Below are 14,888 nucleotides of genomic sequence, written 5' to 3' on the forward strand. Positions count from 1 at the left end.
GTGGAATTGAAAAATTGCTTATGAACATAGTCTTCTTTAATCACAATTAAGCAATGCTACCTATACATTCGTAATTCAGCTCTGGGTGGAGAAAGAGCTCCCGCGTCGTTGTCATTATCGCTTAGGGGAAATCAGGACGTCCCATTAACATGTCTCAGGCCACTAGAACATGAAATATAGGAACAAAATTAACATATTTCTAGAAATATTAAAATAAAAGCTAATTTTTACTTAACATATCGCTCATTTGCTGCAACAACGTCATAACTCAAAATCCGGGTGTTTTGAACTGAATAATATAAAATATGCGCCGTTCTTTAGTCTTTCATATAGTTTTATCAGTTTTCAAAAAAGTCAATTATTTTTTGTATGACAGTGTTTTTTAGTTGTAAACGTCAAAATTAAAATTCATGTTTTCTCGTACATTTGACTAGTAAAAAATTTGGGTTATATACAGATTAGAAAGATATTAACATCTACTATTTAAATCTGGTTTTATTTCTGAAATCGCATAATCTTTTGAAAATTTATTTAAGAAATAGTAGAATGTCGTTTTTCTCAAAACGACTTTATCCATTTATCGATATATCCATATTACTTGTATATGACTTTTTGTCTTCGTAGGATACAGTTAACTTATTCGCAGGTATGACCAACAAAAAAAAATATTTTTTTAGTCCCGGTCCACACTGTGAAACATTTGCTGCAATGAAATGCAATGAGAGGAATGAAAAAGTGAACTTTGTTTCATGTACATGAAGTTTTTGTTGAGTATGTCATCCACATTTATTCGTTCGTATTCGTGCTGTACAGAAATGTAAAAAACTGAAAAGCAAAAACTTCACTGTGTGGACACGAATGCAGTTTCAAAAGAGAATTTAAAAATGTTTTGCAGTTTCACAGTGTGGACCGGGACTTAACGGCACACAGTGGTATGAGAAAAAAAGAGGGAAATAAATCTGTAACTTTTAAACGGTTAGTCCGATTTGAATGAACAAGCGCAAAGAGGAAATGTTGTCGAGTTTAAGTTTTGAATTTGCATCTCAAGGGCTCACCAAGTGCGGGGCCAGGGGTCCCCGAAGTAGGACACCTCGGGTATGTTCAATTTTAAAAATGATCATATTTCTTCGTTTGTGTTTCGATTTCAATTAGGGAAAAAAAATGTATATAACTTTTGACTATTAAAAAATTCATGGAATACTTTTTTGAAAAATAAGACAAAAAATGCTTTTTATTGAGTTTTTGCATAGATACAACTTTTTCAAATTGAAATAAAATTATTATTTATGAATATTTTGTAATGAAATTTTACACTTATATAGATTTTTAACATGGTACAATCAGTTACCAGGTACAATTATTAGACAGAGTTTTCATTATTCAACCCTAAAACGTCAAACTATGTGTTTAATTACTTACCTTTTTTCAATTTGTTACCGCGATATTTTATACATTTTTAACGTTTTAATTGAAATTAGTACACATTTATTTAATAAAATATAGTTTTTCTTCAATTATTAATGAATTTATGGTTGAAATTGAATTTTTTCGTAACAAAAATTTAAATTCAATTATTTTTTTTTTGGCATTTCCTTTTTATATTTTTGAATTTTCTTTTGTTTGACGTTATAGGGAATGTATAATTGAGAGCATACTTTCTAATAATTGTACCTTGCTAATTCTACAATGGATTTTTAATTGAAAATGGAAAAATAAAAACAAATTTTGAAATTTGTAATCAGCAATCCCGCAATTTCCAAAAAAGTATTCAAAAATTCCAAAAATTGTATTTTTTCAAAAATTTGATTTTTTCGTTTTTTTTGGCTATAATATCCATACCAGGGGAGGGGTTATCGGAACCCTTTTCAAAATAATTAAGAACATATTGGGCCATCTAAAATAGCTTACTATATTTTGAATTTAACGTAAAAATAGGAATTTTTTGAATAGACTGGTCCCCTCGGTATCAAGATTTTCAAAAACTAAAAAGTCATAATACATCCTCTTAGAAATTTTTTTGATAACTTAAAAAAAATAAAAGTACTTTTTTTTCCCAAAAAAATCGCTTTTGGACTCAGTCATGATTTTAAAACAATCCTTTCTTTATTTGATATATACATCTGTCATTTATCCTCTAAAAGAAAAATGGAGAAAATCGGGAAATAGTTGAAACCGCGGTCATCAAAAAACTGGAGTAGGGTGGGTAAAAATGTTGAAAATTTAATTTTCAAATGCGAATATCTCCTAAGCTAAGAGATAATTGAGGTTTTATGTAGTGCTCGACGAGAAGATTCTATTTTTTTTATTTTTTTTTTGAAATTGGAACACAATTGAAGATATAGGATCATTTTTAAAAATGAACATACTCGAGGTGTCCTACTTTGGGGATTCCTGGTCCCACTCCTGGTGGCCTCATGAGGTCCAAATTCAAAACTTAAATTCGACAACACTTTCATTCAAATCAGACAAGAAGTTACAGATTTATTTTTCTCTTTCTTTCTCATACCACTGTGCGGCAGTTTCAAAATTCCATTTTAAAATTTTTAAAAATATTGTTAAACAAATATCAGAATTTTTTGATCATCACATTGGTATTTATTGAGAATATAATAGGGAATAAAAATATAAAATCAGTTTCATTTGAAGAGGATTTAAATTGAGTTTTGTTAAACAACTTACAAGAAAAGGTGAAGAATTGATTTTCTAGAGCCCCACTCAAGGAAAACCAAAAATACCATTAACTATATTGTAGAAGAAGTTGAGCTTTACAACTTTGCTGAACATCACTTTGCAATATTCGGGCTTGTAAAATGTCAAAATGCATGAAAAAATGCACACAAAACTTACAATTTCCCCTATTTATTTATGAAAAACGGGATTTGGAAAATCCCGAAAATCCCGGGATTTAAAATTAAAAAATCCCGGGCTTCGGGATTTAGAAAATCTCGAAAACCCCGGAATTTTCGCGAACGGGATTCCCCGTTTAGCATCTCTAGTGAAGGGTATATAAGATTCCGCAAAGCCGAATATACATAGATCATTTACTTGATTTTGTCCAAATTATTTTTAAGCATTTTTTTTAAACATTTTTTTTCAACAATAATAGTTTATAATATTTATTATTAATAACAATCCACAATTCCCAAAAATCCCAAAAATGGTATTTTTTGTTTTTTGACTCTGTTGTCTGTACCGAGGGGGTCCGGGCTATAAATTCCCTTTGCAAAATATTTAAGAACATATTGAGGCATAGAAAAGAGGTTTTATTTTTGTGAAAGCAGCTATGCGATTTCCCTAATCGTTGTCTAAATTTGAAATTTAGATACAAAATAGATCTATTTCGGAAGGCTCTGGACCACACAGTAATACGAATTTTGATATTATTTTGCTTTTATAATATTTCCCGAAATGTTATCTTTCATAAAAATATAAATACATTTAGGGTATTCACACGGTCTACTATTTGGTCATATTGTCATATTGTCATAATGTCCTAATATATTATGATAGTTTAATCAAATGTTTGTTGTGTTTCCAACAAAAAAAAGTTCTAAACTAATAAGATTATTTCATAAAATAATACTTTTTTTTGTTTAAAACACAACAACAACTATTATAATATAATTGGACATTATGACAATATGACTAATAACAGACCGTGTCCATACACCAATTATTTAAACATACTTTTCTTATTGTCTGTATAATTAAAAATTAATGTTTTTTTTAGAAAAAAAAAAATGGCGAAAAAACAATTTTATTTTTTTTTTTTTAATTTTGAATGCACATATCTTTTGACTGAGTAGAGGATTTTAAACAACTCTTTCCTACGATTATTAATAAATTTATTGTTAATTAAAAAAAAGACATTTCAAAAAAGATTTGGATCCGTTATTAGCAAAAAAGAAGACTGGTAGGTAAAAAACTAAAATTTTTATTTTCAAATGCGAATAACTCGTAAACTATATAGCAATAGCAATGTTTTTGTAGATCTCTTCTAGTAGATTCCACATATATAAAAATCGTTCAAATCGAACCGAGAACAACAATTTGGCATAATTTTTAATTATTGATGTACCCTAGGTGCCCGCCCCAGTTTGCGGCATTGTGGCTCGGCACCCCTTTGTTGTTTTAAGCTCAAATTAAAAACTTAATCTTATCAACACCTCCTCTATAGCCATTATTTAAATCGGGCTATCCGTTTAGAAGTTACAGATTTATTTACAATTTTTCAATTCATAGAACAATTCCTAGAGGAAGGGGACGGTTAAAATTCGTAATATAGTTTGAATTTCCTCTATTTATCAATCGAACGATTTGTTATACCTTTATAAAACTATTTTATTTATTGTCATTTTGCATTTTTGGCCAAATTGGATTTTTGCATATATTACACTTTAATGCGTTTCAATAATATTTGTTTAAGTTTTGAAAAACTAAATGATATGATTTAAGCAAATTAAAGCAAAATATAAACAAGCTCATCAAAAAATTTGTCATGATCTAAAAACAACAAATTTATTTATTAGATCAATTAATTTCATTCAATTTATGTTGTTTCAAATAACTTTAGACTATAAATAGAAATATTAAGTTGTGATTTATAAAAATAAAACAGAAAAGTTTAGTACGACACGAAGTTTTTATACCATTACTACATACATTTAATGTGATTTATATAAAATTAAATTTTTTAAAGCAATAACTTTTAAATTTGAGTTCTAATCAAGAATCTGGGCATTAGATCCAAAATAAAATCTGGGCCATTGGATCATAATTTATATTTTATGGTCATTCAATCAAACCTAAAAATCAAACAATAAATTGCTGGCTTTTGATTTAAATTGTTGACTTTTTTACTGTCGCATTTATGTATATGATCAAGGCATCATAGATCATCATATATTTACCATGATCTTCAATATCATATAGGGTATCAAAAGGCCATCAAATTCATAATGATTTTAGTAAAACTAAAACTAAAACATTGCAAATTTGATTGAAATCATTATTCAAATTTGAAACTTATGACACATTTGATTTTATTTTCGATTTTTGCGTTTTTTTTTGTATTTTAGTAGTTTTAAAATAGTTTACGTCAATAGTGTTAATGCAATTTAAAAAAATTTAATAGATCTAGTTCTGCACACGCCTTTTTAAACTATAAGTTGTTTTGTTAGTTCAAATTAACGTAATTTATGGCCATTCTTAATACTATAAAAATCTGTTGACAATTTGTTTCAAATCACACTATACATTTAGACGTTTAATTTAAAACACACAAAAGTTTTCAACAATATCAAACAAAGATGTACAAATTTGTAAGTGTTAAATAAAATATAAAACATAAATTTGAAAATTGAGTTTTCTTAATAATTAAAATTTGTTTCCCAACAGTTAATTGTTACCATTTTTGCCACTTTGGCCTGTGGGATTTTGGCCGCCAGCAATGAGGACAAATACGCCCAGATTACCAAGTATGTAAACAATATTGATGAATATGGCAACTACAATTACGATTATGCCACCTCGAATGGCATCAGTGCTGGCGAACAAGGTACCGGTGGTCAGGTGGCCAATGGTGGTTACTCCTACTACTCACCTGAGGGCGAATTCGTGCAAGTTTCTTATGTCGCCAACGAGGATGGTTTCCAACCCAGTGGCAGCCATTTGCCTACACCACCACCAATCCCCCATTACATTTTGAAATCTTTGGAATACATTCGTACTCATCCTTCTAAATATCAGGATGCTTAAGATCGCTGTAGCTTTAAATGTTAAATTAGTGTGTGTTAATAAAATACTAATAAATTAAAATAATTTTTAAAAACTGTTTTACTGATTTAAATGTTCTGGTGAATTTCACAATAAAATTTGATTCGATTCGTAAAGAAAATCATTCGAATTTGCTTTATACACGGAAATTCGAAAATGTTTTCTTTCGAATCGAATTACACAATAACTCCCCTGGATACATATCCCAGCATTTATGAATAGTGAAAACAATTAAGAAAGTATTGTAGGTCAAGCCATACTGAGTAAATCAGCAAAACAATTTTTCTTTTAAAATTTCAATAATTTATTTTCGTGTGATTTGCGGAGGATGGTCTTTTGTGGTAACGATGACCAATTACATACATATATACCGATCGTCATCAAGTCATTTTCGGAAGTGAACCCTATATGAGAGCTATGTTCAATTATGGACCTATCGTCATGAAATTAGATCGCGTGGTCTCTTTCTATATGACACTTATTTGTGTTGAATTTTTTATGGATACCAACATTTTTTCGGAAAATGGCCTTATATGGAAGATATGGTCAATTATAAATAGATCCGCACAACATGTTTACGTGTGATTTATTTGTATATAAAACAAATCAAGCATTTATGGTCGATAAAGTCGTATTTCCGGAGGCTAGGTGGAATAATGGACCAGTAATGGACCTGTAATTTACCAGTTTCAATATGCATGTGTCAAATTTTATGGAAATATCTTCAAAATTGCAATCTGTACTTTGCGCAAAAGTGTACGTGAACAGCCATACGGACGGACATCGTTAAAACGAATCATGTGATTCTGAGTCGATCGGTATACTTTAAGGTGGGTGTTAGACTAATACGTTACAAACATCACTACAAAAGTATAATACTATTAGAAAATTTCAATGTTACATGTTTAGCAACATTTTTTTGTGTCTAAACATGTTATAAGAGGGAAATCAAGAGAGAATTCTAAGGTTACTAATATTTCAAAGTTATAGTGGTATACTTTGGTTATAGTAATTTTAAAGTTGACAATTAAAGTTAAAAATTTATGAATGCAAAAGTTTAATTTTCGAAATTTTAAAATTTTGTTCCTCACTTTTGATAAATAAAATTTATAAATGAAGTTTTATAAGCCCGATAGAACTACGAATGTGTTAACTGTTAAACGAACTGTCATTATACTCTAGCAAATCATCATAAATAGATTAACACTTGAACAATGCTACCAAATTATCCAAATTTACTTCGAAAATCAGTCATCGATTCTTCAAAATGCACGGCCAATGGAGATCATTACCACACCATGATCATTGATTTTTTGTTTGAAAATATGGATGTCATTTTCATCAAAACGGGGTCCCTTCGACTCTACTTGATTGTTCGCACGTAAACCATGGATGTCATTAATCCGGGAGAGATGTGGTTTCAACAGGATGGTCTGTCTGTCTGAAATGAACTTTCCGAAGCCCCCAAATAAGTTATATACACGATTGATATATCAATATTTCCGGAATTCTTCCGGCTCGGTTGCTATTTAAAATCGGTCCACAAGTGGACAATATAACCAGGACAACTGCATTACTAAGTCATTAATATGACTAAGACATTAATATAGATAATATGGTTATCTAATGATAGATATTTCAAAGACCTTTGCAATGACGTATATAAGACCAGTTGGACCTAAATGGGTCAAAATCAGAAAAAAATATTTTTTAACGCGATTTTTTTTTTCGCTAAATATAAATATAAAAATTTAAAAAACAAAAAAAAAAAATGTTTAAAATTAAAAAAAAACAATTCGAACATTTTTTTTCCAAAAAATGAAAAAAACAACTTTGTGAAAAAATAATAAATTTTGTTTATCTAAAATATTTCAAATTTTTATTTTGAAGTATAATTTGGTGAAGGGTATATAAGATTCGGCACAGCCGAATATAGCTCTCTTACTTGTTTTTAATTCATGCTTTCAATCTTATTTAGCTTTCAGACAATGTATGAATACATACCATCAAACATAACCCTTGTGGACCAGGGCTTTAAATCGTTAAATTTTTTATTTTTTTTTATGAAATATTGAAATAAAGGACTACAGGAAGTTATTTACAAAATTTTAACTTTGTGGAGGACCTGCAAGGTACCGAAAGGGACCTGGTACTGTTGGGTTAGCATCAGCCAAAAGATAACTTTTATAACATTTTCTATTACAAGTCTATTTTATGGTATTTTACGAAAAAGTATTTGATGTCATTACAACATAAGCGAGTTTGACAATAGGCAATAAAAATATATTATTCCAAAGATGATAGTGTACTTCAAAGTACTTTTGGGCAAAAATATATAATATGTCAACTGAAAGCTTTAACTTTGTTTAATACCAAAATATTGTGGGCATTCAAATATTTGAAGGACTATAACCTCAAAAATTTCTTTCCCATTATTTTTGAGTTTGAAGGTATTGAAGAATACTGCCTCCTGCATAAAAATAACATTATTATACCCTTCACCTTCGTGAGAAGGGTTGTATATAAATTTGTCATTCCGTTTGTAATTTCCAAAATATAATTTTCCGACCCTATAAAGTATATATTCTGGATCCTTATAGATAGCAGAGTAGATTAAGCCATGTCCGTCTGTCTGTCCGTCTGTTTGTTGAAATCAATTTTCTGAAGACCCCAGATATTTTTGGGATCCAAATCTTCAATAATTCTGTCAGACATGCTTTCGAGAAGTTTCCTTTTAAAATCAGCAAATCAGGACAACCCCAATTTTTGACCTATTTTTGACCTATATCTGGATTACTAAGTCATTAATATAGACAATATGGATATCTAATGATAGATATTTCAAAGACATTTGCAATGACGTATATAAGACCATAGTAATGGGTCAAAATCGGAAAAATATATTTTAAACCATATTCACTAAAAAAAAAATATTTTAAAATTTTAAAAAATTTAAATTTAAAAAAACAAATTTAAAATAACAATTGGAAACATTTTTTTTCCAAAAAATTAAAAAAAAAATGTTGTTTACCTAAAAATATTTAAAATTTGTATTTGGAAGTATAATTTGGTGAAGGGTATATAAGATTCGGCACAGCCGAATATAGCTCTCTTATTTGTTTTTTTTTTATGAATTTATTTCAAAAGCTCTCTTTTTAAGATTTTGAGTGCAAAAAGAGAGTGGGACAATTATTGACAAATTCCAAGTGTTTGAATTTTTGCATACTTATACTTATCTGTGTAAAATTTTGGTTCGAAATCGATATTTATAAGATACTAGTTGACCGCACCGCCCCGCCCCGTCATCGTCCGGTAGCATTTACTAATGTTAGTTCGTCAAGTTTCTCCAACCCTGCCTGTTCTTATTTATTTGCAAATAAAATATCAAAATTTGTACTGCATACTTTAGGGGCTTTTTTTAGTACAGTTGACTGGACTCAAAAAAGCTGGTTTTAGCCCAGCCGTTCTCACGTGATGCCATTACATACATGGACCATTTAATTTTTATATATATGGGGCATTTCATGTCAAGTGAACCAACTTTTGAAATCGATGTCTTCCGATCGGGATGAAATTTGCACCAAGGTTAGCTCTATTGGATAGTAACTCAGACACAATTTTTCAACAACATCGGTCGAGAACTCTCTGAGTTATAGGGGGTAAAATTTTGACAATTTGGTCAAACAGGGGTTTTTTCTTATCCATGTAACTTATTACCTATTGTTCTTAGCAAAATGTGTCCCAAATAGTATAGATAGCTATTTCTTCGATCTTTCGAAAAAAAATATTTAAAAAAAAAAATAAAAAATTTTTAATATTTTTTTCCGAAATCAAAAACTTTTTTGACTTTTTTTTTAAAATTGTTTCTCTTTTTTTTTTTTTTTTTTTTTTTTCTTAAAATAAAGTTTAGATATTTTCCTTGAACACCTACTTGGTCGCTTAGTGGGATGCGAGTGGGATATCTATCAAAATAAATATTTTGTAACTCAAAACATAAAATTTTTGACTTTTTTTGCAAAATCAAAAACTTTGTTGACTTTTTTTTTTCAAAATGGACCCTTTTTTAATCTTTTTTTTTAGGTCAAACAAAAGCTTAGATATTATCCTTGAAGACCCTTTTGGTCGCTTAGTGGGATGCGAGTGGGATATCTATCAAAATAAATATTTTTTAACTCAAGACTTAAAATTTTTGACTTTTTTTTTTGCAAATACGATTTTTTTTCCAAATGGGCCCTTTTTTTAAAATTTTTTTTGTATTCAAAAGAAAGCTTAGGTCCATTCCTTTAAGATATTTTTAGTCCCTTAGTGGGATGCGAGTGGGATATCTATCAAAATATTATTGATAGATATTTTGATTTTGCAAAAAAAAATTAAAAAATTGTATGTCTTGCGTTACAAAATATTTATTTTGATAGATATCCCACTCGCATCCCACTAAGCGACCAAAAGGGTCTTCAAGGATAATATCTAAGCTTTTGTTTGACCTAAAAAAAAAGATTAAAAAAGGGTCCATTTTGAAAAAAAAAGTCAACAAAGTTTTTGATTTTGCAAAAAAAGTCAAAAATTTTATGTTTTGAGTTACAAAATATTTATTTTGATAGATATCCCACTCGCATCCCACTAAGCGACCAAGTAGGTGTTCAAGGAAAATATCTAAACTTTATTTTAAGAAAAAAAAAAAAAAAAAAAAGAGAAAAAATTTAAAAAAAAAGTCAAAAAAGTTTTTGATTTCGGAAAAAAAATATTAAAAATTTTTTATTTTTTTTTTAAATATTTTTTTTCGAAAGATCGAAGAAATAGCTATCTATACTATTTGGGACACATTTTGCTAAGAACAATAGGTAATAAGTTACATGGATAAGAAAAAACCCCTGTTTGACCAAATTGTCAAAATTTTACCCCCTATAACTCAGAGAGTTCTCGACCGATGTTGTTGAAAAATTGTGTCTGAGTTACTATCCAATAGAGCTAACCTTGGTGCAAAGACATCGATTTCAAAAGTTGGTTCACTTGACATGAAATTCCCCATATAGATTTATGTAGGTTAATGAGTTTTTCGAAAATGGTCGTTATATATGACCAATTATAAGCCGATCTTCATAAAATTAAGTACAACGATTTCCATATACATATATGGGGATTATTTATTATTTTATTGATTTTCGAAAGACGACTTTGATTGGAGGCTACGGTCAAATATGGACCGATCCATAAAAATATCGTTTTATGTTTTCTTTTTACGTTAAACTTACACACAGAAAATAGATTGGTTGAAAATCGGTTGTAATTAATAAAATTTAGTTAAGTTAATCAAGATTTTATTGTAATCATTAAATAACTATATATCTAATCGATTTTTTGTGTTTAAAACTGTAAAATCGTTTTTGTAATTGAATTACGGTTGCAATAACTGTAAAACGTCGGTTTGTGTCTTTACTAATATGATTTTTATTCATTCGGAAAAGACAATCAATATTATTAGGGTTTGTAATCGAAAAATTCGGTTCCGACATAAAATAATGAAATTAATGGTTTTATTGACATTTATGAAAAAAATAAAATAAATTGAGAAACAGAAATAATTTATTTGTGTACAAATTTTGGGCAGGAAAAATTTAATTATAAACATTAATCAACAAATGTTTATGTAACGGTAAGATAAGTAACATCTTAATGAATTTATTTCCCTAAATCTATGTCTGTTTTGGTAATGACTTTTTTATATTCTTTTAGTTCTTTTAATATGAATAAAAATCCTGTAATTGTAAATGAACAATCGTGTAACTATAAACCAGCGCCTAAACTGAAACCAGAGAATGTATAACATTAGAGAGTTTTCTATTGCAGATCCGCTGCAGGTGGTTGTCGGCTATTGAACTGGTTGTGATAAAATCATCGTGTTTATATGAAAATTCTGAAAAAAGCCTGTGATCGTCAAGGCAAGACCAAGTTTCTATCTATGTACTTACATCAATTAGGAATGGAGGATTTAACTCACATCATACAAAAAACAATTATAATTTATGTGTATATATACAGATGTATCTTTGTTTAACTGTGTGCAAATTAAATAAACTATATTAAAAACAAAATCTAATTATTTTGCAATTAATTCACAATAGTCATTTATATGTACTTTCCCTTTAACCGAATTGTATTTGAAAACGGTTACGAGTACCATATATAATCAGTTATTCCAATCGAATTATGAGATAGTACTTGCAACCGACAAAATTCGATTGGCGACAAATTCGGTTGCAACAACGAATCTGTTTTCTCTGTGTATTTGTGAAACCTATATTTGCCTTTGAGAGCCTTGATGGGCAAGTGCACCCTTTTTAGCTGGAAGCCATGATCGCGTTAGGCTCTGAGCCAGAAGTTTTGCCAGCGGATTCGGTTGGTTTTGTAGTTTTATAATGTAATTTTCATGGACATACTTGAACTGATCATTAACCGATGGTGAGTGCAAGTTCCAATGAATATTCTCATTTCTAATGTACAACCGTTATGGTGCTAAGAATTTTCGATCGGGATCTCTGTATATGAACTTTATGATATTTGTGTTGTTTAAATCATGTTCTGCTCTCCCTGATGGCTATGAGTGCCGAACACTGATGTAATAGTAATGGTTAGATAAATACTTACCATGATTTTAATCATATATTTTACATATTTATATTTGTTTTATATATTTTTTATTATGGATTGTTTTCTTAATACTTTTTCTTGCGATGTTTTTTCATTAACGACACTTAAAAACAGCATGAATAATAAGGGACTTAAATGGGGGGAAAATTAAAAAAATAAACACAGGGATCAAACACAATGAACTTAAAACTAATCACGTTTTGGGTGTTGGGTTATTAAATTAACAATATATGAATATTTATTGATGGTAACGTCTATATTGAGGTTGTTGCTGCTGTTTCAATTGGCTGCCACCTTCGCGATTCTCCTGATTGGGATGGGTGCGAATGTACTCCAATGATTTCAAAATAGCAGCTGGAATTGGTGGAGGAGTGGGTAAATGATCACCACTGGGATGGAAACCATTCTCGTCGGCTGTGTAACTCAAAGTGATCAATTGGCCATCAGGAGCATAGTAAGCTGAAGAACCACTGGCATAATAGCCACCAACACCAGCTTCCTGGGCAGCAATGCCATTGGTGGTATCAAATTGATATTGGTAACTGCCATCTTCTTTCAGGTCATTGCTAAAACTACGAGTTTCGGCCGCAGCATCATACTGATCAGGACGGGCCAATGAGGAGCAGATTAAGGCAGCAATACAACAGATGAACTAGAAGTGAATAAAAATATAAAATGTTAATAAATTAGAAGTTAATAATGAGTTTTGTGAATGAATGATATGATCAGCCACCAAAACCTGATTTGTTATGCCTCAATTGTTTATGATTGTCAATCAATTTATGGATTTGTTATGGCTTTAATTTTATAGAATTAATTTACTTACCAATTTATACATGTTGGCTAAATAAATTTGACTGTGTTTTTCTTATTAAACAGAAACGTAAATGTAGATTTTTTTGGAGTTGTTTCCTCTTTAAGATTCAACTAAGAATTAATACATTTATGTGGATTTGGTTTGCAATTTATACCAAAATAATTTGGTTTCTGGTCAATAAAAACCAACTAAACGTATTTCATTAAAAGGCCTTATTTTCAGTGTGTGTTTTTTTTTAAGTTTTCGTATATTGGTTTTAAAATTTTTTGGCTCAATTTGTCAGGTTTTTTTTCAGTTTTATTTCTAGGGAATCTTCTGTTTACTGCCACTCATTTTTTGTTTTTTTGGCCACATGTATGTTGTTTTTGTTGTTATTGCTATTGTTGCTGTTTAAGTGGCGGTTGCAGCTACTTTTGCTACATGACTCTCATAAATTTTATTGTCTTGATTTGGTTAAAAGCTAAAAAAACTAAAAAAGATAAAAGAATAATACATATAGTCCCTGTTAAATGTTTCTTAAAACCCCAAATGGTGTGAATTTGTTGAGAGTGTTTTAAATTTTATTATTGTGGTTAGCAAACACCGAAAAATAAAAAAAATTGTGGTATTTTTAGCCTCATGTTGAGTTTAGAACAATGGGCGTGTGCATTTATGTTGAACTTGAAATTCGGAAACATTTTGAACAAAAATAAAACAAACAAGTAAGAGAGCTATATTAGCGAGTGCCGAATCTTTTATACCCTTCACCAAGTTATGCTTAAAAATATTTATATCCTACACCACCATAGTGGGGAGGGTATTATGCGTTTGTGCAGATGTTTGTAACGCCCAAAAATATTAGTCTAACACACACCTTAAAGTATACCGATCGACTTAGAATCACTTTCTGAGTCCATTAAACGATGTCTGTCCGTCCGTCTGGCTGGTAGGCTGGCTGTCCATGTAAACCTTGTGCGCAGTACATACTATAATTTTTTCGGCCCAAGGACGGAGCATATTGAAACTGGCTAAATCATTATTTCACCTAGACCCTATACAAATATACTCCCGAAATTGGAGTTTATCGGTCAAAAATATTAAATTTACATAAAAATCAATTATTTTTAATTTTTTTTTTACAAATTGATTTTAAATTTTTTTTAAAAAAGATTTTTTAACTTTTTTAAAATTTATTTTTAATTTTTTTTAAAAAAAAATGTTGGAAAAAGAATTTTAGACAAAAAAAAATTTATGAAAAAAAAAATTCGGGTTAAAAAATATTGTGACCTATTGTAGGTCCAACTTTATATATATAGTTGCAATGGACTTTGAAATATCTATCATTAGATATCCATGTTGTCTATATTAATGACTTAGTAATCCAGATATAGATCAAAAATAGGGCAAAAATCTAGGTTGTCCCGGATTTTTCCTTATATCTTAGCCATATGTGGACCGATTTCTCGATTTTAAATAGCAACCGAGCCGGAAGAATTCCGTAGATATTGATGTATGAATCGTGTATGTAAGTTATTTGGGGGCTTCGGAAAGTTGATTTCAACAAAAAGACGGACATGGCTATATCGACTTCGCTATCTATAACGATCCAGAATATATATACTTTGTGGGGTCGAAAATGAAAAATGTAGAAATTACAAACGGAATGACA

At 29.7% G+C, this 14,888-nt stretch overlaps 2 protein-coding genes across 2 annotated transcripts; one reads left to right on the plus strand and one right to left on the minus strand.

The window, feature by feature from the left end:
• The first annotated feature begins 5,309 nt into the window (after window positions 1-5,309).
• LOC135955366 (pupal cuticle protein Edg-78E-like) lies at window positions 5,310-5,757 on the plus strand. Its single transcript, XM_065505718.1, has 2 exons — window positions 5,310-5,321; window positions 5,398-5,757. The coding sequence occupies exons 1-2, from the start codon at window positions 5,310-5,312 to the stop codon at window positions 5,755-5,757; spliced, it is 372 nt and encodes a 123-aa protein (XP_065361790.1).
• Window positions 5,758-12,447: 6,690 nt separating this feature from the next.
• LOC135953760 (pupal cuticle protein Edg-78E-like) lies at window positions 12,448-13,368 on the minus strand. The gene is made up of 2 exons (XM_065503746.1): window positions 13,250-13,368; window positions 12,448-13,075 (listed from the first exon to the last, which is right to left on the minus strand). Exons 1-2 carry the CDS (start codon window positions 13,259-13,261, stop codon window positions 12,662-12,664), a joined length of 426 nt encoding a protein of 141 aa, XP_065359818.1. The 5' UTR covers window positions 13,262-13,368; the 3' UTR covers window positions 12,448-12,661.
• Between the last annotated feature and the right edge of the window lie 1,520 nt (window positions 13,369-14,888).

This window comes from Calliphora vicina, chromosome 3 (assembly GCF_958450345.1).
Source record: "Calliphora vicina chromosome 3, idCalVici1.1, whole genome shotgun sequence".
Taxonomy (NCBI): domain Eukaryota; kingdom Metazoa; phylum Arthropoda; class Insecta; order Diptera; family Calliphoridae; genus Calliphora; species Calliphora vicina.